At 44.2% G+C, this 27963-nt stretch overlaps 1 protein-coding gene across 2 annotated transcripts; it reads right to left on the bottom strand.

The window, feature by feature from the left end:
- Window positions 1-6: 6 nt before the first annotated feature.
- wdtc1 (WD and tetratricopeptide repeats 1) lies at window positions 7-27772 on the bottom strand. 2 transcript variants are annotated; one of them, XM_083760911.1, is made up of 16 exons: window positions 27639-27772; window positions 22720-22873; window positions 21959-22042; window positions 21810-21856; window positions 19907-20018; window positions 17770-17957; window positions 17138-17320; window positions 15600-15694; window positions 14739-14854; window positions 14144-14219; window positions 7382-7475; window positions 7077-7247; window positions 6374-6609; window positions 4294-4468; window positions 1937-2129; window positions 7-808 (listed from the first exon to the last, which is right to left on the bottom strand). In XM_083760911.1, exons 2-16 carry the CDS (start codon window positions 22765-22767, stop codon window positions 611-613), a joined length of 2016 nt encoding a protein of 671 aa, XP_083617037.1. In that variant the 5' UTR covers window positions 22768-22873; window positions 27639-27772; the 3' UTR covers window positions 7-610. The 2 variants fall into 2 exon arrangements, with proteins under 2 accessions (XP_083617037.1, XP_083617038.1); XM_083760912.1 differs by having other exon boundaries at window positions 4294-4465.
- Window positions 27773-27963: the final 191 nt, after the last annotated feature.

Raw genomic sequence — 27963 nt, 5'->3', positions numbered from 1 at the left:
GGGGGGTCGCTCTGCAGACACATTACCATCTTCGAGCCCTCATGGATCCCCCCACCCCGCATGCAGAGGACATTTCCCTGTGACTGCGGTAGATGCCACGACACTCTGACCTGTATGGTCGACCTGCTGCGAGGGGGGAGAGGGGCTTTCAAATCTTGTTGGTTTTCTCACCAACACAAACCTGAGGAGGGATTTGAGGAGTGATGATGTGGTGGAGGGTGCTCTTCGTCGTCGCTGGAGTTATTGCCCCACCCACAACCTTTGCAGGGTGAAGGAGATGCTGCTGTTGGTTGTGTTCCAAGGGGATGGGGGGGGGGGGTGGGAGGGGCGAAAGGGTCGTCTCCTCTAAGCCCCACTCCCAGTGGGGGGGGGGGGGGGGGGGGTTGGTGCATAGTGCAGAGATGTGACGTGACATTCACTCAATCGATGTTGCTTTCGTTTCGAAGGGGGGGGTATTTAACATTGAAAAAAAAGCTATGGTGCTTGTCCCCCTCTATGCGCACGCATGCACACGAGTCACGACACACTTAACGTGGGTGGGGTGGGGGAGGGGAGCCGGGAGAGTGCTTTAGCATCCTACCTCCATTCCTATAGTCAGGAGTTTATTCATTTAGCTGGGCCGGCACTGCACCTGACCCTCTGAGCTGTCCTCGTCGTCGGAGCCCTCGGGCCCCACGCCACGCAGGCCTGTGATACGGTACCCCATGTTGAGCAGCATGACCTCCAAGGGGTCGGCGTTCATGCGCCTCTGGTTTGCCTGTGCGGCGCCCTCCATGTCCTCTACCACCCGTCCGTTCTCGCTCTCCGCCTGCACAGTGACGAGACAGCAGGGAAATGGACAAAATGGTCATACAATCGTTTTCAGCTCGAGACTACAAAGTCAAATTCTGGTGTATTCCAGGGACCCAAACTTAAATAATAAACATAAATAACAATAACAATTTCTGAGACCATTCGTGTTCATTGAAGATGCTTCTAATCATGTATTCTACGGCTAGTTACACAAATGTAAGAAACTCGCTAGCTTAGCAACCCAGTCAGCTGTGCTCTGGGAGAACAGAGCAGCTGATTTGAATGTTTTTGATTATGCATTCTATCATACTCGTTGTTGCTTTCTCGAACAACCTGTTATTAAGCAATAAGCTTATTGCTTTTCTAAAACGGTTACAAACATCATAGGCATCCGTCCGTCAGTGATGACGATGGATTGCGCCTGAGTGGTCATGTTTTCTTGCAGCGACGGCTGTGGCTGGACAGCCCCGCTCCGGAGTGGAAGTCTTTAGCGCAGTTGGCGCAGACAAAACGAGAGGGGACTGGCACAGGAGTGGGGGCTGCTTCACGCAGTTTCCTCTTCTGTCTCTTTGCCTGCAACAAGGAGATGTGTCGCTCCTCGGCACGGCGGGTTCCTGCAGCGACAGTCTGCCTCACAAAAGTAGCTACGCTTTGCGCCGACCAGAGCGAGCCACATCACGTCAATGTTTTGCTCAGCAAGTAGGCTATGTGACGGGAGAATAGTGCTTGATGTCTTTACGGGGCCGCCTGGAGCCACACATTCACAGTCATATGAGCCGGGCGGTGCTTAGACGCCCGCACAGCATGGGTTTGTAAGGCAATCAAGCGCTCCCCTTCCCCAGTACAGCTACAGAGATGCGGAATCGGCTGGGAATGATATAAAGTGATTGAAGGTGTGGGTTATCGGTGAAATCTACGTGACGGTAACCAGCCAATCAGAATCAAGTATTGAGACCAACCGTTTTAGAATATTAAAATAACTGTTATTAATAAACTAAATAGCTGAAAATAGCTTGAAGATCTTCTATTTTCGGTGCACAACATGCTTTCAAAGAAGTCATGCTGGCTTGAATCCAAAATAAATTAAATCAGTCATGGCGACTGAGAACTTTAATCCATGTGGCCACTCTACAAGCTCGCCTACCTCTGGTCTGGGGCTCCATAGCCGAACCACCGGGTCGATGCCACTGGTAGCCAGGAAGCAGTAGCTGGGATGGGGCTGCAGACAGTTGACAATGGACTCATCCCCCTGGAGGATCCTCACCAGATTAGTGGTCTCCTTCTCCCAGATGAAGAAAGAGCCGTCGTCTGAGCCACTGACTATGTACTGGCCTTTGCTGTGGAGAGAAGCCCAATTACACAACATGCCCCGCCACAGCTTTGCAGCATGGATCTAATATATACTGTAGTTTTATTGTAAAGGCTACATTACTAGGATGTGATTTAGATTATGTTCCAAATATGCGTCAGATTGGCCTAGGGCAAGGAAGTCCAATTTTTAGGAGGCCATATTTGACACAGTATGAAAATACCTTGTGGCTGACTGCATCTCCTGTCAGACCATAACAAAGTCATATAGAATAGTTATATAGTTGCATTTTAATATCAACAGTTGGTAGTGCAGCCAAATATAAGTCACTCGTCTCTGTGTATATTTACAGTCCAATACATTGTCTTTTGTTCAAATGCCAGTGTTGCTAGTGTAGCTATGAACAGCCGTCTCTTGGGGTCTAATACGTTTATTACAATTTCCCAGGCCGGACTTTGGACATGTCTCGCCTAGAGACACGAATGGGATAATAATAATGTTATGGTGAATATTTATTTCCCCTTTGGTTGTGATGTGTGTGTTCAAATGTATTTTACAGGATTTTAGTGGACTTAGAATAGTATAGTACCCAATTCATGGGGTTAAATGCGAACTGCTGGGGTGCCATGTAGCGGAGGAGCATAGGGAGAGATAAAGGTAATTTCGTGCCAATTCGTCTAAAAGCGCCAAATTTTGCACAGATGTAGCCCAGGGCATGCTCAAATGATTTAGCTAGGGCGCCCAGTGGCCAAATCCATATGGACACCATAAAACAATTTACAATTTAGGCATTTAGCAGACGCTCTTAATCCAGAGCGATTTACATTAAGCAATAACAAAAAGCATGGCATACATCACAAGTAGAGCCCGACCGATGCCATATTTTTGGGTCCGATGCCGATTTTGGAGAGACCTACACCACCGATGCCGATACGATGCCGATGTTTTGGACCGATGTTTCGTAATCAATAATAAAAAATACATTTAAAAAACTTCTAAACTTCAAAATACGTTTTTTTTAATTCAATTAACAATAGAATACATTGAATACATTTAAATAAAATGTTTTGGCACATAAGGCTTTTTTTTCTAAATTAAATGCACCCCTATATATGCCCTCCTATTATCCAGCTATTAGTGTAGATGTCCGTCCTACAAAATAATTCAGTGTCTGAGCAATAGACATCATAATCACCATTACATCACCTAATCAACATGAGTTAGACTTTAATATATTAGCACCCCTCACTTCACACGGGTGTGATTTTTTTAGTTGTATGTAGGATATAGATATATATATATATATATATATATATATACACACACACACATACATATATATATATGATTTAAAATATAATAGTTGTCCCTGTAGTCCCTCACTATAAGGAAGGATTAGCCAGCCCCACACACAACAGTCACACACAGGCTCACAGTCTCACAGCTGTCATTAATTAATGGTCTTGATTGCCTATGCGGTCAAGTTTTATGTGAAATGTACAGGCTAACCGTCTTAGCTGCTGCTGCCACGTGCCTGCTGGCAACCAATATGCACATGACTTCCAATCAATTTGGAACAAGGACACTCACACAAGGATTATAGTTTTGCTGGGCAATTTGAGACAAAGGTAAAACAATCGAGGAGTAAGGAGTTTGCGTGCGCTCTCTCTCGCTCTCTCCCCCCCACCCTCTCTCCCCTCTCTCTCTCTCCGTCTCTCACTCTGTAGTACTGTAGAGGTGTGTCGTGTGTGTGTGTGTGTGTGTGTGTGTGTGTGTAGTTGCGCTGCGCACCCGACAGAGTGATATACTTCTCCACTAAGCGGTGCAGAACCGAAAAGGTGATATACTTCTCCAGTACAGCGGTGCAGGACCGAGAGTGATATTTGCAGGATGGACTGTAGTAAACATTAAATACTTTTCCCCCTCCTGTATAAACATCGGGACATCGGATTAAATAAACACCGATGTCCGATGTCGCAAAATGACACGAAAATGACCGTTACATCAGTGCGACCAACGGATCGGTCGGGCGACCCTGAAGGTCGCCGGCTCGGGCACCCTAGCTAATTAATTCGAGCATGCCCTGGGCTACATCTGTGCAAAAATAAGTCTATTTAGGTTTAGGTTTATTTATTTAGCATGTAAACCGACTATAAAGTCTATAAAGTCCCAGTGTTCCTATGTCCACTGACCTCCCGAAGAAGTTGGCCTCTTTGATGTCTGTGGTGGTGTTACAGTGGCCGCAGTAACGGTGCTTATAGTCGAAGCTGCGCTCCCTCAACACAATCTCGTCTTCTGGGGTCGACTCCTTCCGGCTGAACTGGCTGGCGAAATGCACCGAACCGCCGCCTGACTTCTTCTCATCTGCTGGGGACACAGAAAGCAGGGGGCGGACTTGTACGTTTTTTAAATTTTGGCGTGGTGTTGGGTATGGGTATAAGGTTTTTTAAAAGCTGTGCAAACGCGTTGGGCACGCCCTCTAGTGGGCTGTTTACACAGACTCAAATATTAGATACATATACAGTAGGTATGGTTGAAAACCAAAATAAAGAGAATATAGAGATTTTTCCCTAAATTTATATTTTTTGTCCCACGATTTTGTAACCCATTTTTCACCCTTGTGTCAATCATCCTGTGATGTGATCCTGGGCTCTACACACCCTCCGCCAACCTAGGGAGAGCAACGGACTTAACTCATGCTTCCTTCATGCTTGAGTGTCCAAGTTGCTCCTTTACACCTGACAGGGGGGAGTTTCCCTGGTTGGACGTAGCGCGTGGAAGGAGCACGTTATTCCAACCAGTTCCTTTCCCCTCCATCAGGCGTCCCGGCTGGCCAGGGGGAGGCAGTTTAGAGACCAGGATTACTGCATGTTTTTGTGAGGGTACCTACCCTAGGGGACACGGGGAGAACATGCAAACTCCACAAAGAAAGGCCCTTTCGCCAACCCCGCCTTCGGGTATGGGCACTGATGACGCGGAGGAGGAAACACGCCGCCAGCACCCACAGCGCCCCGAGCGGGAATCGAACCCAGGACCTTCTAGCTGTGAGGCGACAGCACTCACAGTGCTAAGAGATTTTTCAATGGATTCTGTTACTATTGGGTGTGCTAAATAAAACTAAAATCTTAGGAAAAACGAACAACCAGAAAGGCATCGTTTTCAAGATGGCGTCCACGGTGGTTAAAATTAGCTAAATGCCTATAAACTGGGATTTAATATGAAAAGATCATAACAATTATGGACTATGGAATTATGGAATGAAACCACCATTAGATAGGTCAGTATGGTTGAAACCCCAAATAATTGAGATTTAGGGCCTAGGGCCTCTGTATCTCGAGGAGGCAAGATTCTGCGTCACAGAAGGGGACGTTCGGTAGGCCAATCAGAGGCAATGTAAATGTTTGTTTTCTCATGCCAATAAAGCTCCTTTGTATTGAATTGAGTCCTGTAAAAGACGCTGTGATTGGCCAGTATTCACTTGAGTGGCAACGACACAGCGTGCCTTCCGCCCTTCCGCTTGACTTCTGCCTTACAGTGCGATACAGGTTGCTTTAATGAACTGCAGTTTCTTTGGCATACCATTTTTGGGTTTCTGATCTGGTCGGGAGCGGTACGAACCAACGTCACATTGTAGTCACCAGTATTACCCAAAATAAGTCCCTGCAGCAATCATTTTAGGCCCTACCAGCATACCCAATAGTTTCGCTTATAGGAATAGTTTGTTTGGTATATCCATCTTCTATTCCGAATCGTAGCGACTGGCTAAGACTAAACTAGTGGTTATACTCGATTCAGCATTCAAATGGGGATTGAGGGAACCAAAACGTCGAAAAACCAGAACCCTTCAACTGGAACCACGTGTTGTTTTCTTTTTTCATGTCTGTTGCCTATAGAGCGGATCACACACAGGCCATTTTGGAAAGCAGACCAGGCTTTTCGTCCGAGGCGGAAAGTCTGGCGACGTGAGGTTAGGCCCCCCGCTGCCCCCACATTTTGCCGTGTAGATTGAAAATAACATGTGAAAATAACATGTATTTAATAACATGTATTTATTTCATTATGTCTGCCCATGATCTCTGTGATTTATATGTTTATTACCTCTGAGTCACTGATACTAAAATCTATTTTTTTCCCCTATGAACCTGTGACTTGACAACCATACTGTTATAAAACCAAAAGAAAAAGATTTTGAAAAGAAAAGAAAATACAATACAAAATACTAAATAGGCCGTGATGTTAGTGTGATGATAAGTGTATAGTGCACAGTCCCACCTGAATCCGTCTTGGAGAAGAGGGCAGCCTTGATGTCTTTATCCAGAGAGTCACAGGCACTGCTATGGGCCTGCTCTGGGAACTTGCCCTTGAAGTCATCCAGACACTCCAGGGCCTCGGCCACGTACTTCAGCTCAAACAAGCAGCGGGCCAGCCTGAAATGGGCCTTCAGGTGACCGGGGTTGAGAGTCAAGGCCTTCAGACAGTCCCTGAGAGCATCGTAATGGTCGCCATCCCTATGAAGCGTGCACACACATCGTGCATACATCATACACTAGATTTCTTTTTCATAATACACTAAAACATGACCAGGCTAGTTGACACTATTTATTTCTGTTAGCAATGCTAACAAGCAAGAGGTCTCCCCGTCTCTCCAGCTCGTTAATAAAGGTGGGTTGCAAGTTTCATCCAATCAAATTAAATCAAGTTAAATTTTAGTGTTGCAGTTTAGTATTTAGTGTTCCAGTTCCAATTTTGCTCATTTATTTTTTTCATCACTTCAAATGTCACTTGTTTATCCTGAATAAAATTGGTAAAACCTGACCTGAAAATATATTTTCTGTTTAGTGTTTACTAAAGAGCTGGAGAGATGGGGATACCTGTGTTACTGAACAAACTGCATAGCTCGTCAATAAAGTGTTCTCAATTGAAATGCCCATGTTAAGGCACAGTAGATACTAGATATACATGAATCTAGGCCTACCACTTGCGCTTCATGTAGGCAGCAGCTCGGTTCCCGTACAGCATGGCATTACGGCTGGCCTGGTGAATACCTAGACTATAGAGCTGGATGGCCTGAGTCCACTGCTGCCGTGCAAACGCATCATTAGCCTGCTGCTTGATCTTCTCCAGGTGAGGAGGGAGCTCACTAGAACTACAGGGAGAAGAGAAGAGAAGAGAAGAGAAGAGAAGAGAAGGAAAACAGAAAGAAATGATAGGCTTATGTTCAGTCATCAGTCATTATGTGGTTGTAAAGCAGAAATGAAGGAGGTAAAACACAGCTGGTACCCAGAGCAGAGCTTGCTTTCAGCTAGTCTCAGATGGCTGGCTGGCAGGTGGATTCCATTTGACACTCCATTGGTTGTCTTTCCATTCTGCACATCTGACGGGATAGCAAAGTAAAATAAACTTGTAGATCAATCACCATTTGAATAATAATAATAATAATAAACTTTATTTGTATAGCACTTTTCATACATAAATGCAGCTCAAAGTGCTTCACAGGGCAGGACACAAAAATAAAATACAATAAAACACAAGTAGTTAAAATGATAGAACAATAGCAGAGAACAAAACCGAATATAAGTACATAAAATAAATAAAAACACATAAAAAAATAAAAATAAAACTCAACTAAAAGCAAGGGTGAAGAGGTGAGTCTTGAGTTGAGATTTAAAAATGTCTACAGAGGGTGCGTGTCTGAGCTCGAATGGAAGTTTATTCCAGGCTGTTGGGCCATAGAAGCAAAAAGCTGCCTCACCATACTTTTTTGTGCACAATCTTTTAGGCACTTCAAGTAGGCCAGCATTGGAGGACCTGAGGGGGCGGCTAGGGACATATCTAGGTAGGCAGTCACGGAGGTACGGAGGTGCGAGACCATTGAGAGCTTTATAGACAAGTAACAGAATTTTAAAGTCAATCCTAAAAACAACCGGAAGCCAGTGCAGTGATGCCAAAACTGGAGTAATATGTTCTCTCATCTTAGTTCTAGTTAAAACTCTAGCTGCTGCATTTTGGACAAGTTGTAATCTGTCAGTCGTTTTCTTAGGGAGTCCTGAAAAGAGTGCATTGCAGTAGTCAAGCCGAGAAAAAACAATGGCGTGGATTAGCGTTTTTGCATCGTCCAAGGACAAATAGGCTCTGATTCGTGCAATATTTCTAAGGTGAAAAAAGGCAATCTTGGTAACATGATTAATGTGTGAATTAAAATTCAATTCAGAATCAATAATAACCCCCAGGTTCTTTACTGTACTGTTACTTTCTACAGTCAGGTTGCCAAGTCTGCTAATTATTGATTATTTTTGCTCGCTAGAACCGATTATGAGAACTTCTGTCTTATCCTCATTTAGCTTGAGAAAGTTCTCACTCATCCAACATTTGATGCTAGACAGACAGGTCAACAGCGGGTCTAAAGCAAAGGGATCATCTGGGGCCACAGAAAGATATAGTTGGGTATCATCAGCATATAAATGAAAATTGACTCCGTGATTGGTAATGAGTTCACCTAATGGCAGAATGTACAAGGAGAACAGCAGAGGACCAAGAATCGAGCCTTGTGGGACACCAGAACTGATGTTGTGTTTGTCTGAGTCAAACTCGGCTAGATTGACAAAGTAACTTCTGTTTGAAAGGTAGGAGGAGAACCAGGACAGGGCCGTACCAGACAGGCCTATCCAGTGCTCCAGACGCTGTATTAAAATTGAATGATCAATCGTGTCAAATGCAGCCGTTAAATCTAGAAGTAAGAGAACGGATACATGTTTCTTGTCAGCAGACACCCTAAGATCATTCATTACTTTTACAAGTGCTGTTTCTGTGCTGTGATTTTTCCTAAAGCCAGATTGGAATTTGTTGTGCACATTATTGTTCTGTAGAAATACATCCAATTGATGAGAGATGCATTTTTCTAAAACCTTGCCCAGAAAGGGTAGATTTGAAATGGGTCGATAGTTACCCAAAACAGAGGGATCCAGATTGTGTTTCTTGAGTAGGGGCCTAACTACGGCCGTCTTCAGTGAGTCTGGGAAGACGCCTGATTGTAGAGAGCTGTTTACAATTTTTAGGATATCTCCAATCACACTGTCTAAGACCTCTTTGAGAAAGGTGGTGGGAATTGTATCCAATGAACAGGAGGAAGATGTCATCTGTGATATGGTTTTGCGGAGTTCGTCTTCATCAATTGCGCAAAACGATAATAGGCTCCCCCTGGAGAGATCTACCCTGGGACCGTTAGCTGCTGTTTGAAGGTTTGCACTAGCAACAGCACCATTCATAATATCAGCTCTAATGTTAAAGATTTTGTTATCAAAAAAGCATGCAAACTCATTACACTTAGCTTTAGAGGCCGGGAATGACTGCTTGTAGGACTGGGGGGGGGTTAAAAGTCGATCAATGGTAGAGAATAGGACTCTGGCATTTTTCTTGTTCTCGTTAATAATGCCAGAGAAATATGCCTGCCTTGCTAGACGCAAGGCTTTGTTATAGGCGACTGTTGACTTTTTAAGAATCTCTAGGTGGGTGGTGAGTTTATTTTTTCTCCAAGCTCGCTCAGCTCTACGACATTCTTGCTTCAGTGAGCGTGTATGCTCATTTAACCAGGGCGTCACTCTGGTGTTATGTTTCTTTTTTGTTTTCAAACCATATCATTTACTAGGGGAGTATCGGGCAGGGGGGGCCCAGATGACGAGGGAACTTGTCAGCTGCAGAAGAGCTAAAAAAACGCTTTGTTATGGTATATTCAGTGATGTTTTTCTCTAGATCAGAGACAGTCATATTAAAACACAGCAAATAGTGGTCTGATAGCTCAGGCCTTTCAATAGTCCTTTCCACAGTGATGTTCATCCCTCTAGAAATCACCAGGTCCAGAGTGTGCCCATTTTATGTGTAGGCCCAACAACATGTTGGATAAACTCAAAGGAGTGCAATAACTCTAATAAACCCATAGCCACAGCATCTGTAGCATCATCCAGGTGCAGATTAAGATCACCTGAGATAAGAGTTCTGTCATAGTTAGTGGAGCAGCAGATAGATAAAAGTTCTGATATTTCTGTTAGAAATATTGCTTTACTGCATTTTGGCGGGCGATAAATGCTAATCATTGGCATAGAGGATTTACCAAGTAATATAGTGGCCTGGTATTCAAAGGATGTAAAGCTGCCCAGGGTCAGAGCCTTGAATTTTAATGTGTCTGAAAAAATATTATTGCCAGTCCACCTCCTTTCTTAGCCTCGCGAACAGAGTGAATGAAACTGTAGTTTGCGGGACAGGCTGGCGCTAGGAGAAAAGCTCCATCCGAGCCAAGCCATGTCTCTGTTAGAAAGATTATATCTAGCTTCTCTTTACAGATTATATCATTTACAGAGGAGGACTTATTTGTTAGTGACCTGATGTTAAACATGGCAAGGTTAAGCTTGTTAAACATTTAGTGGGAGGAGTCTTGGGTCTACAGGGAATATGAATGAGATTTGATGGGGTGACTGTGCGGGGGATGAAATTAACTGAAGGTAGTCTTGTCCTAGTGAGGACAGGGATGGATAGCGGACAGGAGATGGAAATAGAATCAGCATGACCCAGGGGGAGATGCTCGTGGTTATTGTCGTGTGAGGCTAAGGTGGGATCATGCTGTGGAGCATGTCAGTTGCAGCTGAAAGCGATGAACTGGATATAATGAGTGCTTAATAACTTGGTGCCTTTGGGGTTGGGGTGAAGGCCATCTTGTTTATATAAATTATTGCGTGTCCAGAAACTATCGAAGTTGTTGATGAAACCAATTCCTGTGGCGTGACAAAAGGACTTTTGCCATTCATGCAGTCTCCATAGTCTGCTGAAATGTTCAGGGCTTTTAGAGGGGGCCGGAATTGGGCCGGAAAAAATACAAGTTTTACCTAAGTTCTGTATGGTAGTGGCAAGTAGTTCTATGTCTTCCCTGAGTTTGGCAGAGAGCCTGCTCAAAACATCATTTGAGCCAACATGTAGAATTATTGTATGTGCTGTGGGGTGGAGGTTTACAATCGCAGGGGCCAAATTAATTAGATTCGACACTTTACCACCAGGGAGGCAATAATTAATGGCGCCAGGAATCACAACAGATCTAATCAAACTATCACCAATAATGATAAGCTCCGGAGAGCTATCTTTGCAGCCTGCGTTGTCGATAGACAGTTTGGACCAAAGGGGAATCTTTTTTAGATTAACTACCGAGGCGGTACAAGTGGTGGAATCAGACACTGTGGGTGGGATTTCTGCAGTAATGTCAATTTCAATGCCGTCAATAGTGGAGTATGCTAATGCATCGGTAACGACATGGTTCTCCAAAATTGAGTCTTTGGGGGAACCCCCATTAACATTGCAGGCCGTAGCAACAGACGCGAGAGGCGCGTCTGGGATTTCCTTGGCGCTGGTGACGTCACAATTGGTCGCAGCTGTGTCCGGCAAGATACTATTGTGTGGTGGGGGTGGGGGAGAGAGCGGGGGGCTAGTGGTGGGCTGCTCGGGCAGTTGGATGGCAGGAGGTGAGGGGGTTCGTCTCCGCAAGCGTTTGCTGTGGATATTAACCGGGGTTGAGGGGCAGGAGCGCTTGTTGGACTTAGCGACGGGACGTTGTTGAGGGTTAGTTGGTGGGCAAGAAACCACCGACGCCTCAGCGCCAACCACACACTCCAGCGGAGTGGGGGATTGCAATCCATTAGCCACCGCTAGTACGGAGCTAGCCGCGGAATCCTGGGCAGCCAATGGGCTGAAAAAGTTCGCCAGTAGGGTACAGTTTGATGAGCGATCAGGAGAGAACCAGGGGAGAGAATGCTTTCTCCCGTTTCTGACAACTTCCACCCAAGAGGGACCCGGGATGGGACTCGAGCAGTGGGGTCTATTTGGATCCAGCTGCTCCAGTCTGGATTGTACCATCGACTTCCTCCGGAGGACATCATTTAGGAGACCCTCGATGGTACGGAGCTCGGACCTTAGGGCTGCCAGTTCGGGAACATCTGGGGTGAGTGGTGCCATCTGAGGAAAGAGAAATGTATCTGCCAGTACACAGTACAATAGACGGAAGTAGGTGGTGTTGATAGCGCAGTGCTAGGCAGTTAGCCAACAGCAAGGAGCGGCTACTTACACACACGGACTCCAAATGGAGTCCAGTGCGTTGATCGGGTGAAATAATTGTTTAGAGATGAGACGAGCTGAGATCCAGTGGTACTTACACACGAGGGTCCCAGAAGGGACCCACTGCGTTGAGAAGGTGTAGTTGTTGTTGTTGTTGTACCGGCGTCGCAGGATGGCAGGCGATCGCCGTCGTTGTTGGTACTAGTCTTTGACCACAGTGAATTATGGCCATCAAACCATGAAGCACTATCAGCGATGTTTAAGAACATGTATAAAATAAAATAAAACAGCAGGCTAAAGTGTCACATAGACAGAGCTTCTGAACGCCGTGGTACAGCGACACAGCATTGACGCATGCGCAATGTCGTAGTGTGTCATGAACGTCCGTCCACCCATGCGTGTGACAATGTCCCTGATCTGAGGCCATGGAATAAGTCCAAGAGTGAAAGAAATAAGAAACAAATCTATTCCTATTATTGTCTCCACCAGGCCGAAGGCACTGTCCGTCCGTGTGTGTCCGTCCGTGAACAGCTAATCTCCGGTACCGTTAACCCGGTCGATGCCAAATTTTGCGCACACACTCCCTGGATGCCAACGATGAACCTCTGCCCCCAATTTCCAGAACGGCCTGTTATAGCGCCACCAGGAGGCCGCTTTGTGCAAAACAAGTTTTTGGACAGTACACCTACAGATTTTGTCCAAACATCACGCAAATTGGTAGTGCTCAGTTTCAAACAAAATGCTGCAAATCATGAGATTGTGTGATTTCCGTGGAATTGTGCACACACATTCCCACTAGGCCGAGGAAGAAATGCCACATGAACATTTTCAACTCAGCCTCATGGTGGCGCTATAACTGTCCGAAAAGTGTTTTTACCTCTAACTGCACGATCTGTGGATAACTTTGTATGCCAACTCCCTAGAGGCCAAGGAAAAACCTTCGCATGGAATTTTTCCACATCTGCTCTTTATAGCACCACCAGGAGGCAGACATATGTAAAACACATTTTCTAATATTACTCCTTTTATCCAAATTTCACGCAAATCGGTACACATGCTCTCCATAGTCATGTGATCAAGACGGGTTTGTTTGATTTCTCATAATCCACCCTCATTGGCTACAATTGGCTTCTAAACTTTTCAGGAGTAGCCCGCTTTGTACCCGTTTTGTACAAATCGCCACAACTACTCAACGCAGCATCCGATTGTGGTGAAACTGTGCATGCATAATTTGCATATTCCCACTAGGCTTTGGAAGAAATGCCACTTGACAGTTTTCAAATCAGCCTCATGGTGGCGCTACAACAGGCCAAGGCGCGACACACAACACACACACACAACTTTGTATCTATCTATCCATCTATACATGGGCATGATGGGGGGGGGGGCTAGAGCACCTGCCCTTTTTCTCAACAAAAGGACATGCCACATAAGGACATGTGTGTGTGTGTGTGTGTGTGTGGGGGGGGGGGGGGTGGTGTGGTGGACCAATACGAGCTTATGTGGGGGCCAATAAGGGCTTGTGGGGGGCCAATAAGGGCTTATGTGGGGGACCAATAAGAGCTTGTGTGGGGGGAAAATAAGAGCTTTTGTGGGGGGGGGGGGGGCAATAAGGGCTTATGTGCGGGCCAATAAGGGCTTGTGTGGAGGGCCAATAAGTGCCATTGGCCCTTCAAGACGAACATTTGACAAGTAATGATACATTCCACTATCATAATGAATTATCTTTTAATCTGCCATCAGTCAGTTGGCTGGCATAGACGTAGGGGCACCTAGGCTGGTAAACCGCAGGTTCGAATATCGATCCTGACAACCTTTGCGGCGTGTTACTCCCCATCTCTCTCTCTCCCCATTTCCTGTCAGTCTACTGTCCTATCAAATAAAAGGCCTAAAAAGCCCCAAAAATATCTTTAAAAAGAAAGCCTTTGACCCGGGTGGGACACAACATACCTGTTGATGATTGGCATTTCTTTGGAAGCAAGAAGGTGTAGGGCTTCTGTTTGAAGGTCAAGTCAAATAGGTACACCTAGACACCGTGGTGGAAGTAGTATGCAGATTAAGTAGCAGTACCACAATTTAAAAATACTTGGGTGAGAGGAAGAAAAGTTAGGAATATAGGACCCAAAATGTCCAAAACAGTTACTTTTTTCAAATTATTTTTTCAGTGCGTTAAAACGACTATATAAAAAATAGGGTAAGATTTTTCACGATTCAAATTCTAAGATAGCATAGGTAGCAGATCTACAAGCTTGAAATGCCACAAAGCGACACTTTGATGCTTTTGTGTAGGGCATTAATTTACCAAAAGAAAACCCCACAAAAAGTAAAAAATATGGAGATAAGAGGTTTCTGCCCGACATCAACGATATGGACTTGTCATGTGATATGATAGTAGATATGGATATCACTTTTTTGTAAGGTTTTAACTTTTTAATTGTGGGTTGTGTGTCTGCATCTTATTTGTGGTTTTATGCAGTTTTACACCAACAGTCTCAATATAATTTTGTTGAATGGCTGCATTCTGATTCCGATTGGCCAACTTTACCTGCTCTCCGCCCATGTTTACAAGCAGCTCCGTCCCATCGGGGCTGAAGGTCACGTAGGTCGCCACCAGGACCCTAAGGCGGTTGTTGTAGTCTGGGAGTTTCACAGGGAGGTGGCCTACGGCACAGGGGACACAAATCATGGTACGGTCATTTTATTTATAAAGCGCCTTTCAAAACAGTTGTTACAAGGTGCTGTACCTTAAAATAAAAGGAATAAAACAAGAACATCTCAATCAAAAATAAACCAACAATGAAATAAGAAACAGAGCAGCAAAGACAGTACCTCGAAATAGATAAAATGGAACAGTACATAGAAATCAACAAAAGATTGAAGCAATCACTGGAGCAAACCAAAATGTCTGCGGTACAAATGAGTTTTTTGTAGCTTCTTAAAGATGTCAACAGGACTATGATATCAAAATTACAGGTCCAACAGTTAATTGAACTAATCAACGTAATCGATTATGAATCAATCGACTTTAATGAAAGAAATTGTAGAATCTACAAGCTCGCAATGTGGCACAGTGCGTTGTCAGCTTGTAAACCGGCTAAGATCTCAACACCGGCTGGTGTGGAAGAATATAATAGACTAAATCATGGTCACTTCCCAATGGTCATCCATCCATTACACCACACAGACATTCTGTCGTTGCTGTCGGGCAGAAACCTTGTATCTACATATTTTAACTTGTGTGTAACTTGTTGTTTTTTCGTAAATCAAACGCCCAACTTGATCATACTACAGCGTCACACAGTGTTGAGCTTTAATCCTAAAAAAATAACAGTTTTGGACACGATGAGGTTAACTTTCCACCCGACAGAGACATTATAAAAAAGGCATACACAGCAATGTTCCACACCTGCAACGTAATACTGGCCAGCTCCATCTGGGATGGGCTTCTGCCTGTCACAGAACGTGTGCACCGCTGCAGACGTGCCCTGACTCGAGGACTTCCTGCATGAGAAGGAAGACAAACATGTCCTGTTCAACGGTGCCCGATAGCAGCATACGACATCGATATACACAATATCATACGATATCCACGATGGCAATCTTCTGAACAAGACTGTCTGGCCAAAGAGCAGTTTGAGCATAAAGTGTCCCTATCCTGGGAGCGAGTAGTTAAGGAACGAGACCAAAAGGGGAGTAAACTCACCTTTCCTATAGAAAAGGTGACGACGTGCACTTTTTCTTTGTACATAGTGTGCTAATTCTTGGACAAAAATGGCAGCGTGTTCAGTTCACCTTTTCTGTCTTTAGTTGTGCTTGTACACGCATTAGAATTTTCCACTGGCATCTCAGAATGAACACTGGTACGTTAGTGAGCTAGACAGCTTTTTGAAGTTGCTCATGAGGATATTCATGTGATGATATAATTATAGTTGTCAGCCAGTTCTCCATTCTTTTTAACCCAAGCCTTTTATATATATAAATATATATAGAATATATATATATATTTTTTTATTGTCACTTGTCACAAGCTTATTGAGCAACACTTGAAGAACGATCTGTATAGCTGACCACGCTTGGTCGTTTTGTAGCCTTCTGCGCCGCTACTGTGAACAAGGCACAAGATCAAATGTTATATTGTTGATGTCGGGTATAAAACTTTTATGTCCAACATTGTTCCTTTTTTATTCTTATTTGTAAAACATTTTAACATTGTGAAAATAGCCGATCTACAAGAGCTATTGTCGCTCGTGTTCGACAAAGTTGGGCATTAATCTGCAAAAAAACATTCCACCAGGAGGATAGGACTGTGTGAGATGTTTGGCAAAATGTTTAGGAGTAATATAAACATGTTTTTTTGTTTGTTAGTTTTTTGCAACAATTTTCTTCATTTTGTTGAGAAAATGCAGAGCCAGATCACTCATAGCATGAGGATAGAATTCTGGATGAGCAGGACATGTGCAGCATTTTGTACAAAACGGGCCACTCCTGAAATTTTGGAAGGCAATGTTAGCCAATCAGTGTAGAATCTGATAAATCCAACAGACTCGTCTTGATCAGATGACTACAGAGATCATGTGTATCGATTTGCGTGACATTTGGATGAAATCTGTGCGACTAACATAAGCAATACGTTTTGCAGAAATCAGCCTCATGGTGGCGCTATAACAGGCTGTTGAGGAATATTTGGGGCAGAGGTTCGTCGTTGGCATCCAGGGAGTGTGTGTGTGTGTGTGTGTGTAAAGTTTGGCATGGATCGGGCCAACGGTGGTGTAGATTAGCTGGTAACGGACGGACGGAAGGAAGGAAGGAAGGACGGACGCACACACACACACGGACGGAGTGCAAAACATACAAAAATTCAATTAAAAAAAGAAGTAACGCAACGTTATCTTCCCCCTAGATCTGGCCAGATTACACCGTTCTGGGCGGGCAGCGAGAACTGACCTGTGGTTGTGGATCATGCGTATGTCGTAGAGGCGTACGAAGGGTCCGTTGGCTCCCACAGCTAGGTAGTTGTTGTCCTGTGGGTTGACCGCCAGACACTTGGCCTCCACTAGCTGACCACAGAACTCCGTCAGGTCGATCAGCACCTCGGATCGTTTGCTGCTTTCCCTCAGGTCATACTGCCTGTGTGGGGTACGGCACTAACATTTATTTCATGTATATCATCGTCATTGGGGAGGACAAAATAACCTTTGCTCCAATGTCATTATTTAGTAACGAGCTTGTGTTAATACTTTTCATTGGTTAAATAAATGTATTTATAAAAGAATTACACCCGTGAAGTGAGGGGCACTCTTATCATCATACAGATCTCATTCTGGGCAATCACAAGTTGCGTCCTCACTTTCTTCTTCAATGTTTGCGTCACGCCATGTTTGTGTTTTACACAAACACTCGAAATATTTTCACTCAAATATCTTTTGACATACGTGAAATATGAAGATACAAGGTTTCTGCCCAACAGCGACAATATTCACCCTGCTCCAGGCTACTACAACACCCAGAATTCAGCATGAAGGTCAATGACTTTGACCTCATCGTCTACCGAAGGGTCTATCTTTCAGTGTTCTGACCTGATGATGCCGTCCTCCGCGGCGCTCCAGAAGGTATTGGGCCACATGGGCGCGGTGGCGATGCGCTTGACCCTGTTGGTGTGGTCAGAGAACATGTGGATGGTCTCTTTGACCGTTAGGTCGTGCACGTGGACCTTTGTGTCCGCCGCGCCCGTCACCAAGATACGGTCACCAGAGTGAGGCAGGAACTGCACGGGCACAAAGAGATGCCAGGAAGACCAATCCAATTACAGTTGCAAAGCCAGTTTGTTGTGCACAGAAAGAATTTGGCTTGGCAAAATGCTCAAAAGGAACGCATATTACATGAATATATTGTGGTAATAATGACCACCCTCTTAAGTGCTCAGTGGTTCTCAACCTGTGGGTCGGATATTTTGGGGGGTGTTTTCAACCCAACTCTGCGGTTTCCCTTTCTGTGATGCGATGGCCCAAGGCTGAGAATAGAGCACCGAAGTCCTGACGTCACTGTCAGTAGAGGGCGGCGTCAGTCCCCAGGTTTGTGTACCTTTTATTTGCATTGTAATCTCCATAGGGGGATTTTAGATCACCTCATATAAGAACTGTGTTTGAAAAATAAACCGATCACCCCGGCCTTTTCACTCATATGGATATGAAGCATCGACTGAAGGTGGAAATGTACAAATATACCCAAAGAGTAACAAAATAAGCGTTAGAAATGAGCCAAACAACCCAGAGACTACATTTCCAACAGACACTGAATGTTAATTACGTTTATTTAAATTTTATTGATATTTAATGTTTCGTGGTTAGTACGAGTCGAGTCACCACCAGCTGAGCTTACGTCAACGAGGAATCTCAGGAACGCAATGTGTTGACAGCTGGGCGTGACGTATATTAGCAGCGACATTGCCTTCATATGTATAAGGCTTTTGCGGCCACATTAATTCAATTTTCTCCAGAAACTGGCTGTATCAAATATAAATAGACATCATTAACGACGCACAGCCACTCCCCTGACAGAAAGGCCGGGGGGTGGTCGATTTATTTTTCAAACACAGTTCTTATATGAAGTGACCTAAAATCACCTAAAACATGTGTATTGGCGCCCTCTACTGAAAGTGACGTCAGACTTCGGTGCTCTATAATATAGAGCACCAGGCAGGGTACAACACTTTTTTCTTTGTTTTTCTTCTTACTAATTATTTGATCGGCCCAAAACAGTTGGCTTTGTCCGCGGCGTAAACGTCTTTAAATAAATACTTTTTGAATGGGGAAAATGAATGGGGAATTATTTCCTGGGCCACTCGTCGTTCTGAAAGGGGGTGGGACTGCAACGATCTATACATGGACAGTGGACACACGACAAACACAACCTGCCCAATGCCCAGCATATATATATATATATATATATATATGCTGGGCATGTGTGTATATATATACCGGTATGACTACACACATATATATATATGTGTGTAGGCATATATATATATATATATATATATATATATATATACCTACCTACCTACACACACACACACACACTTTCTGTATGAAAAGAAAAAGACCATTACTGCATCAAAAGTAATCAATAAACTATATTTGAAAAACTGGTCAAATATTGGCCAAATTGTCAAAAAATATTTATCTAATAATGATCTACCAACTCACAACGAGAGCCGTTGTGAGTTGTGGGTTCAAATATGGTCACGGCCTGAAAAGGTTGAGAACCACTGCTCTAAGACAAAAACAAATGTGAATTGACCAATCATGGACATGGACCCCATTAGACCAACCACAGACCAATCTGACTTCCATTACAGTATGTATGTTGTCTTAAGTGTGTGTCTTTGTGGGGCGCCGATAGTCGAGTGATTAAGGCGTGTACCACATAGGCTCTGATGCCTGGCACCGAGTCCCGGGTTTGATTCCCGAGCCCAACAGACCGTTGCTGCATGTCATTCCCCAACTTTCTCTCTCTTCGCTGTAGTCCATCAATAAAAGGCATACAAAATGTAAAGATCTTTGTAATGTGTAATTAATCTAGCCAAAAATGAATAAGAGAGAGTAGTGTATATACTGTACATAGGTGGAATTATATGTTGGTAATAGAGACAAACTAGGTAGACGTCGTGAAAGACGCCATCATTGTATGTCTCATTTGGCATGCGCATGTTACCTTGACAGAGAAGATGTTTGCTGCATGGCCAGTGTGCATAGTAGTAAGCTTCTTGTGTTTTAAGGGGTCCCAGATGATGGCGTGCTGATCATCCGAGCCTGAGGCCAGCAGACTGAATGCAAGCAGAAAGAATGGCTCAAATACTGTACATTTCAGGACAAATTGTGCTGTGGCACTGAAATCACATGCAACCTAGGGTCCCCATTCTGGGGAGAACATTCTGAAAATAGTTGCAATGAGTTTGCTTGTAGGTCTCATATTTTCAGCAAAGAGATTTAGTGGAATAGGGAGGACCAAGTATCGATCCCTAGTCCAAGAGTTAGAAACTTTAAATCCCTATTCGAGTTCCGGATCAGATTTGGAATTTGGGTGGTAAAAAAAACGAGAAGACAACATTGGGATCACGTTGATATCCGAACTGTGTTGATATTATTATCGCAGCAAATATTATGTCAATATTAATAAGAAATAAGTGTATGAAATAATATTTTAACACCCAAAATCCAAATCTGATCCACTCGGATAGGGATTTAAACTTTTTTTTTTTTACTCTTGGGATTTCCAGTTAATAAATAATATACAGTAGGGTTTAAGTGGTTAATGCATATACAACTTTAAAACCACTTAAACCGTGATGATGACGGTAATAAGGGCTGCATGGACATAAAGCTGGATGAATACACAATTTTACTTTTAAGTTACCTGATCCCGGGATCAGTATCACAATTCTTACAGTCTCTATACAGGTCCATTTGGCTCAACTCAGAGTTAAATTAAATGTTAAAGTCTAAAGTGCCTTGCAGAGTCAAACGTAATCGACGCAAGAAGCACTACGCAACGGAGGGTGTGAGAAGTTTTTCCCCTTGCATCACGTCAGTCACGTGATCCATCTGCTTGCGTCGGGTTGGGATCGGATCTCCACCCGACGCAAGGACAGCAAAAGTACCCCTGGGCAGCAAAGAGCAGGAAGGCTTTCCTCCTCTGCTCGGCCCCTCTTGAAAGAGGACAACACTTCCGCCGGCACATTGAGTTGTAAACGTAAACACAATCAGCATGGATATATGTCGCTGGCTTCCTTTGACAATGAATGGTAGACTGCAATCTGCCCCGTGTGAACGCAATGATTATTGATTACATCACTTAGTGATGTAATCAATAATCATTGCATTGATGATCACTAGCAAAAGACGCAAAACTGGGTAGATTAAATTAGAATAAACAGGTTTCAAGCTTGCAAGTGCGGTGTGAGCTTGTAGATTGGCCAGCACAGGCAGTGGTATATACTAAGCCTACTTCAATTATGACGATAGTGTAAAACTCACTCTATACAGTTATAACTAACTAACTACATTTCAACTCGTAAAAGAAAATCACACACGTGTGAACTGAGTGGTGCAATTCCCCCCCCCCCCCCCCTCTCTCTCTCTCTCTATCTCTCTCTCTCATTAGAGTCACTACCTCTCTCACTCTCTCTCATTAGAGTCACTACCCCTCTCACTGTTTCTGGCGCCCCCTACTGCTATTTTTAAGTCACATACTCATGCTCACACACACAGACACACAGACACACAAACACGTACGAGGACATTGCAAGCTGGTTGTAGGAGTGGTTGCACCACTCAAAAACAAAGTGGCACGTGTATCAGTATTTTGTACAATGATCCAATCTGTCATCGCTGCCATCTAGTGGACGAGTAGATGCTAGCACATTAATAGTGATTATAGACCGAAGTAAACCTACCCAAGCAACGGAAGGACTATATAATGATTAAGATAAACGTGTGTTTTGTGTGTGCGCGTTTGACTCCCCCACAAAAGGCACAAAACAGACTCTGTCCAGTCCTTAAGCCGTAAGACAATCAATTGAGAATATGGGACTCATGAGTTTCTGTTGTATACTTACTCTCCTTTCTCGTTCCATTCCAGGCAATTCACACACCCAGTATGACCCTGTCAAATACAGTCAATACAACAAGTTAGGGGAAAGGATTTTTTGTTTAGTAAAAAGGACTCTCGCTTTCCCCACACACACACACGCACACGCACACGCACCTGAAGTTCAGCTTCCAGCCCCAGTCTTTTGATGAAGGGCTCAGTCACATGATGGAACCGTTGGAAGCCCAGCGCTCTCTTGTCCTGGTGACGTGAAAACAAAGGTTCTTATCAGCTCAACTCCTACCATCACTGCTAACAACCGTTTGTTAATTGTGGGAGGAAAAAGTTTGAAAATAACTGTGATATTGATTTCAATATCTTATTGCCCAGCCTTAGTACTGGGTTAAGGTAGCGACTGGACAGCGGGTGCCCATCTAACACATAACCTTTTTTTATAATTAGGCGGGATGATTTAGATAGCAAGTTATTAACGTTTTAAGATTGTCGTTGTCGTCAGCTAAACAGGGGGGAAATATTTTCGATGACGTCTCACTGTTGCGCAACAATCGCTCATAGGCTGTGGAGCGATGCGACCGGTTTTGATATCATTAATCTCGTCATTTTTATCAATCTCCGTCTCCGGCACCAGACCCGGACGGACATCTCCGTCCTGGGCCCCCAACCTGTTTAACAGTCTATGCCAAAACAATGGGACATTTTTCATCTTTGTGTATTTTTATATCAAAAGTCCATCAAATCCAATTTGAATTACTTCCTTTAAACTAAAATGTGCCGTGTGATGATGTGTCGATCCCCGCATGAATAAAAATGAATCTTGATTTCATTCACCCGTTTGATTCCCATTGCTGCACGTTTGCCCTAGACCTTTAAGCCCTGTGACCCTTAGCCTTCGTAGTTGAGAAAAGAGCCCAAGTTACCCTGATCTGCCTGTGCAGGATGTCTCTAGTGATGTTCACAGAAGACATGGCCTCGCTGCAGCTCACACAGTATGGCTGGAAGGGAGGGTCCGGGTGGGGTGGGTGGTGGGTCAGAGATCAGATGACATTTACTCTGTTCTTCTGTGGTAAAGAGCTGCAATAAAAGTTTAAAAAAGAAAAAGAAAAACACCACACAGAGAGAAGCACCATGTCAAGGTTAATAATTATTATGCAACTGTAAACTAGTTATAATTGAGCAGTAGTGTACAGCAATTAAGTGAATTTACTTGAGTAACTGTATTTTTGGATATGTATGACTTCGCTCCACTACATTTCATTCAAAGACAAACATAAATTATGAATTAACCACTTCTATTTCAAATATAGTGAAAATAGCAGATCTGCAAGCTCTGTTTGAGCTAGCCGCACCAAAATCCAATCCTGTACTTCTAACCCAAGGAAGCTCTTCTCCACTTTCACCTAGCCACACCAAAATCCAATCCTGTACTTCTAACCCAAGGAAGCTCTTCTCCACTTTCACCTCCCTCCTTAAACCCCCTCCCCCCACTCAACCCTCATCCCTCACTGCTGATGTTTTTGTCAACTACTTCGAGAAGAAGGTTGATGATATCAGCAGCTCCTTTCCTCCCCTCCCACATAAAGTGGCATCTGACTCAACCAACACCAACCCCAACATACCATGCATGTCCTCCTTCTCTCCTCTTTCCCCAGACGAGGTTCTACAACTAGTAACATCCTCTAGACCTACCACTTGTCCTCTTGACACTGTCCCGTCTCCAATCTTCCAGACCATCGCACCTGATCTGCTCCCCTTCATCACCTCCATCATCAACACCTCAGTAACCTCAGGCTGCGTCCCATCTGCCCTCAAGTCAGCCAGAGTAACACCACTCCTCAAAAAACCAACCCTTGACCCCTCAGATGTCAAGAACTACAGACCGGTATCACTCCTTTCATTTATTTCTAAAACCATTGAACGTGTCGTCTCCAACCAGCTCTCTCTCCATCTCTCACAGAACAACCTGCTGGATCCCAACCAGTCCGGATTCAAGAAGGCCCACTCCACAGAAACTGCCCTGCTGGCAGTCACAGAAGCACTACATGCTGCCCAAGCTGCTTCCCACTCTGCAGTACTGATTCTCCTAGACCTATCAGCAGCATTTGACACAGTGAACCACCAGCTGCTCCTAGAAACCCTAGCGGAGCTAGGCATCGGTGGAACGGCACTAAAGTGGTTCTCCTCCTACCTCACCGATCGGACCTACCAGGTTTCCTGGAAAGGTCTGCTATCATCCCCCCGAACCCTCCAAACTGGGGTCCCACAGGGATCTGTACTTGGTCCCCTCCTTTTCTCACTGTACACTAAATCCCTTGGCACTATCATCTCTGCTCACAATATATCCTATCACTGCTACGCCGATGACACACAACTGTTCCTATCCTTCCCCCCCTCTGCCACTCAGGTGGAAGAGCGCATCACTGCATGCCTGGCTGACATATCACAGTGGATGTCCTCCAACCACCTCAAGCTGAACCCAGACAAGACTGAGCTTCTCTTCTTCCCAGCTAAGTCCTGCCCTATGCGGGAGCTAACTATTTCCGTAGACAACGCCCTGGTAACGTCTGTCCCAACAGCCAGGAATCTTGGTGTTGTCCTGGACAGTCAGCTCTCGTTCAAAGCTCACATCACAGCTGTCACTCGATCATGTAGGTTCACACTCTATAACATACGACGAATTAGACCGTTCCTCACCCAGGAATCAGCCCAGCTCCTAATCCAGACAACAGTCTTGTCAAAACTCGACTATTGTAACTCCCTCCTTACTGGCCTACCAGCATGTGCACTTAAGCCTCTCCAGCTGATCCAAAATGCAGCAGCTCGCTTGGTCTTCAACCAGCCAAAATTCTCACATGTCTCCCCCCTGCTCCGCTCCCTCCACTGGCTCCCGGTCGCTGCCCGCACAGAATACAAAACTCTGATGCTGGCATTCAAAGCAACCAAAGGTATGGCTCCCCCATATCTTACAAGTATGATTGAACCCTACAAACCCTCCCGCGCACTCAGATCAGCCAACGCAGGGAAACTGGAAGTACCCTCACTAAAAACGCCGGGACAACGCTCCACACGTCCCAAACTCTTCTCCCTTCTGGCTCCAAAACTGTGGAATGCACTTCCCATTGCAGTCAGAACTGCAGCATCACTCCCAATCTTCCGCCGTAGCCTGAAAACCCACCTTTTCAGACTCCATCATGGCCCATAGCACTTACCCTAACCCCTTAGATAGCATTTCTGTTGGCTTAGATAGCATTTGACACAGACTTATAGCATGTTATGTAGACAGCACTATAATTGTATTGTATATAGTCATAGCACGCCATAGTACATATGTATAGCATAGTAGTGAATATGTATAGTGTATGTATAGTTTCATCATATAGATATTCCACTGTTACCTTCTTAGCTTACGCATGTTTCATGATAAATGCTTTTATGTGATGTATTCCCATGCTTTTGTTCTTGCTTAAATGTAAGTCGCTCTGGATTAAGAGCGTCTGCTAAATGCCTAAAATTGTAAAATTGTAAATTGTAAATTGTAGCCGCAATTTGCAACTCTAGATATTTTTATAATGGTATGAATCTAGAGTTGCAATTCCCTCCATTGACTCCCCATTCATCCAATTTGCGTTTGCGATCTGCTTGTATTAAACTATGTTAAACTCACCAACATTGCAGCTCTGGCCAAGCTTGAATTATCCTCAATCTGCCGAGCTTTTGTTTCATAAAAATCCACCGTAGACATGTTATGAGCTACTTTCTGTCAAGAAATTCTATGCAGGTTTTTTTTGAGTGGTGCAACCACTCCTTTGCGGAGCTATGTGTGTGGCTGGCTGGGTAGCTGGCTGGGTGGGTGGGTATGAGCACGAAAATAGCATGTTTTTCACCACCTGTGCGCAACCTAACAAACACACAAACACACACATATTAACTGTATATAACTATATATGATGATTTCGGGTGTGCCAGTACAGTACAGTAGAGGGTACAGTAGAGGGAGCCCCACACAGTAACTCTGTCATTTATCAACCGTTTCGGAAGTGGGGCGGCTCGCCGGAATCGGCCCGGCCCCCTGGGCACGCGTTCCTGGGGGTCTGGATATTCCGGGGACTCCCAGAGACCCCCACATGGTAACTCTGTCATTAATCTACCATTTTGGACGTGGGGCAGCTCGTTGGGACCGGGCCGGCACCCTGGCCGTGATCCTGTGAGTCTGGAACTTCGGGGACCCCCACACAGAGTTGCACCACTCACTTCACACGGGTGTGATTTTCTAAATGTTGGAGTTTGGAAGCACTCCAGCAGTGCGACCCGTTAAAAAAATGAGTGATTCCAAACTCCAACACTTAGAAAAACAATCACCTGCACAGAATATCTTGAGAGAAAGTAAAGTAGCTCATAACATGTCTACAGTGGACTTTTATGAAACAAAAGCTCGGCAGATTGGAGGATAATTCAAAGAGCTGCAATGTTGGTGAGTTTAGCGTCATTTAATACAAGCAGATCGCAAATGCAAATTGGATGAATGGGGAGTCAATGGAGGGTATTGCAACTCTAGATTCATCCCATTATAAAAAGATCGAGAGCTGCAAATTGCGGGCGGCTATGTTTGAGCTTGTATATATATATATATATATATATATATATATATATAAATAAACTATACTTTTATATCAATACGGTTTATAATAAAAATATGGTATAGTCTCACTAGTTTGTAACCTATACTTTTGAATATGTAATATGTTACTTGAATATTTAAAGGACCACTTCACCACCTTCCAACCTATCTTCATATAATTGGTCCTCACTAATATGATAAATTACCACATTTTTCCTTCTAGGGCTGTGGGCAGTTCAGAAACCCGGAACTTTTCAGGAATAGAAAGCCTGTAGTTTCTGCTTGGATTCCCCATAGATGGATGGGTTTCTGAACTGTCCACATCCCTCCATGAGACTCAGATATGAAGGTAGGTTGAATAGTGGTCCTTTAAAGTATTTTTTAAAGGAAATACTAATACAAATTTAAAAGAAGAACAGACTGTTAACTGTGAGTGGACGACCCAATTAAGCATTACACTTGTTTACAACAGGGTCCACATTGTTCAATTCATCAAAACATTTAGAGACATACAAATAGACACTTCTATGTAGTTAAAGAATAGAACAGGAATTCATCATATTAACTGTGTACTGTGACTGTGTATTTCCAATTAGAATAGTGATAATAAACTCACGGATTTTGAGTCCAAATAATACACTGTAAAATCCTGTAAATGCATCAATTTGTAACTCTGAGAAACTAACAGTACTGAGGAATTTACTGAGCACATTCGCTGAATTCTTGATCTATCCTGATCATAGATCGAGGCGACCGAGCAGCAGCTGTCTGATCCTAATCATTTACGTTAGCCTAGTCTCAGAGTCACAGCACTGCAGCCTTTGGCACTCAAAAACCCAGATGACAGTTATGTTGTTAGCTCGTATAAATGATGAACACAGACACGCAGAGGGAGCTGTCTGACTGACTCGAGCTGCACTGACCTGACTGACGCAGAGTCCAGCTTTACAGGTTTTTGGGAGGCGAACCCAACATGTAAACAAACCCTCAGCAGCACTCTGTTGGCATGCTAGCATGCTAACTTAAGCTAGCTGGCTGTAGTCCAACACTGTATGCCAGGCCTCCAGTCCAGTGTTGTTATGCTAGCGCATTAGCGTTAGCATGCTAGCTGCACAGATCAACCACAACCATAGCCATGGCTACCACAACCACAACCATAGGGCTGCACTTACACTCATTATTGGTTGTCGGTTCGATTCCGACGCTTATATGAGCACTCACCGCGGTCCTTGAGCTTGCGAGGGCGCTGTCAGAACATTTCCATTGAATGCAGGTGGCACAAGGAGGGGACAGTTTGTTGACACGGTGCTCCTCTCGGTCGCTAATGCCTTGTCTGAAGAGCAGAAAGCTGGCTGGCTGACAGCCCGAAACACTTCATGGGGTATTTATTTTTGCCTCGTTCTCAAACGTTTTTTATCACGTAACGTAACCCATCAAGTCGGGGACCAAATTGATATGTATTTGGTCACGGTCACGGACCCCCGGCCCCATCATGAAAAAATGATAATAATACAAAATAAATATATATATTTATATATATATATAT

This window comes from Protomyctophum parallelum (assembly GCF_964188405.1).
Source record: "Protomyctophum parallelum genome assembly, chromosome: 3".
NCBI lineage: Eukaryota > Metazoa > Chordata > Actinopteri > Myctophiformes > Myctophidae > Protomyctophum > Protomyctophum parallelum.
The sequence above is the reverse complement of the archived record's forward strand: the minus strand, read 5'-3'. Positions and strand labels throughout refer to the sequence as shown.

Coding starts and splice junctions, on each gene's coding strand:
- wdtc1 (XM_083760911.1), bottom strand. CDS start 22,767: ATGTCTTCTGTGAACATCACTAGAGACATCCTGCACAGGCAGATCAGG. Junction 6,610..7,076: donor GCCTACATGAAGCGCAAGTG/GTAGGCCTAGAT, acceptor CACGCTTCATAG/GGATGGCGACCATTACGATG. Junction 809..1,936: donor TATGGAGCCCCAGACCAGAG/GTAGGCGAGCTT, acceptor GTCACTGTGCAG/GCGGAGAGCGAGAACGGACG.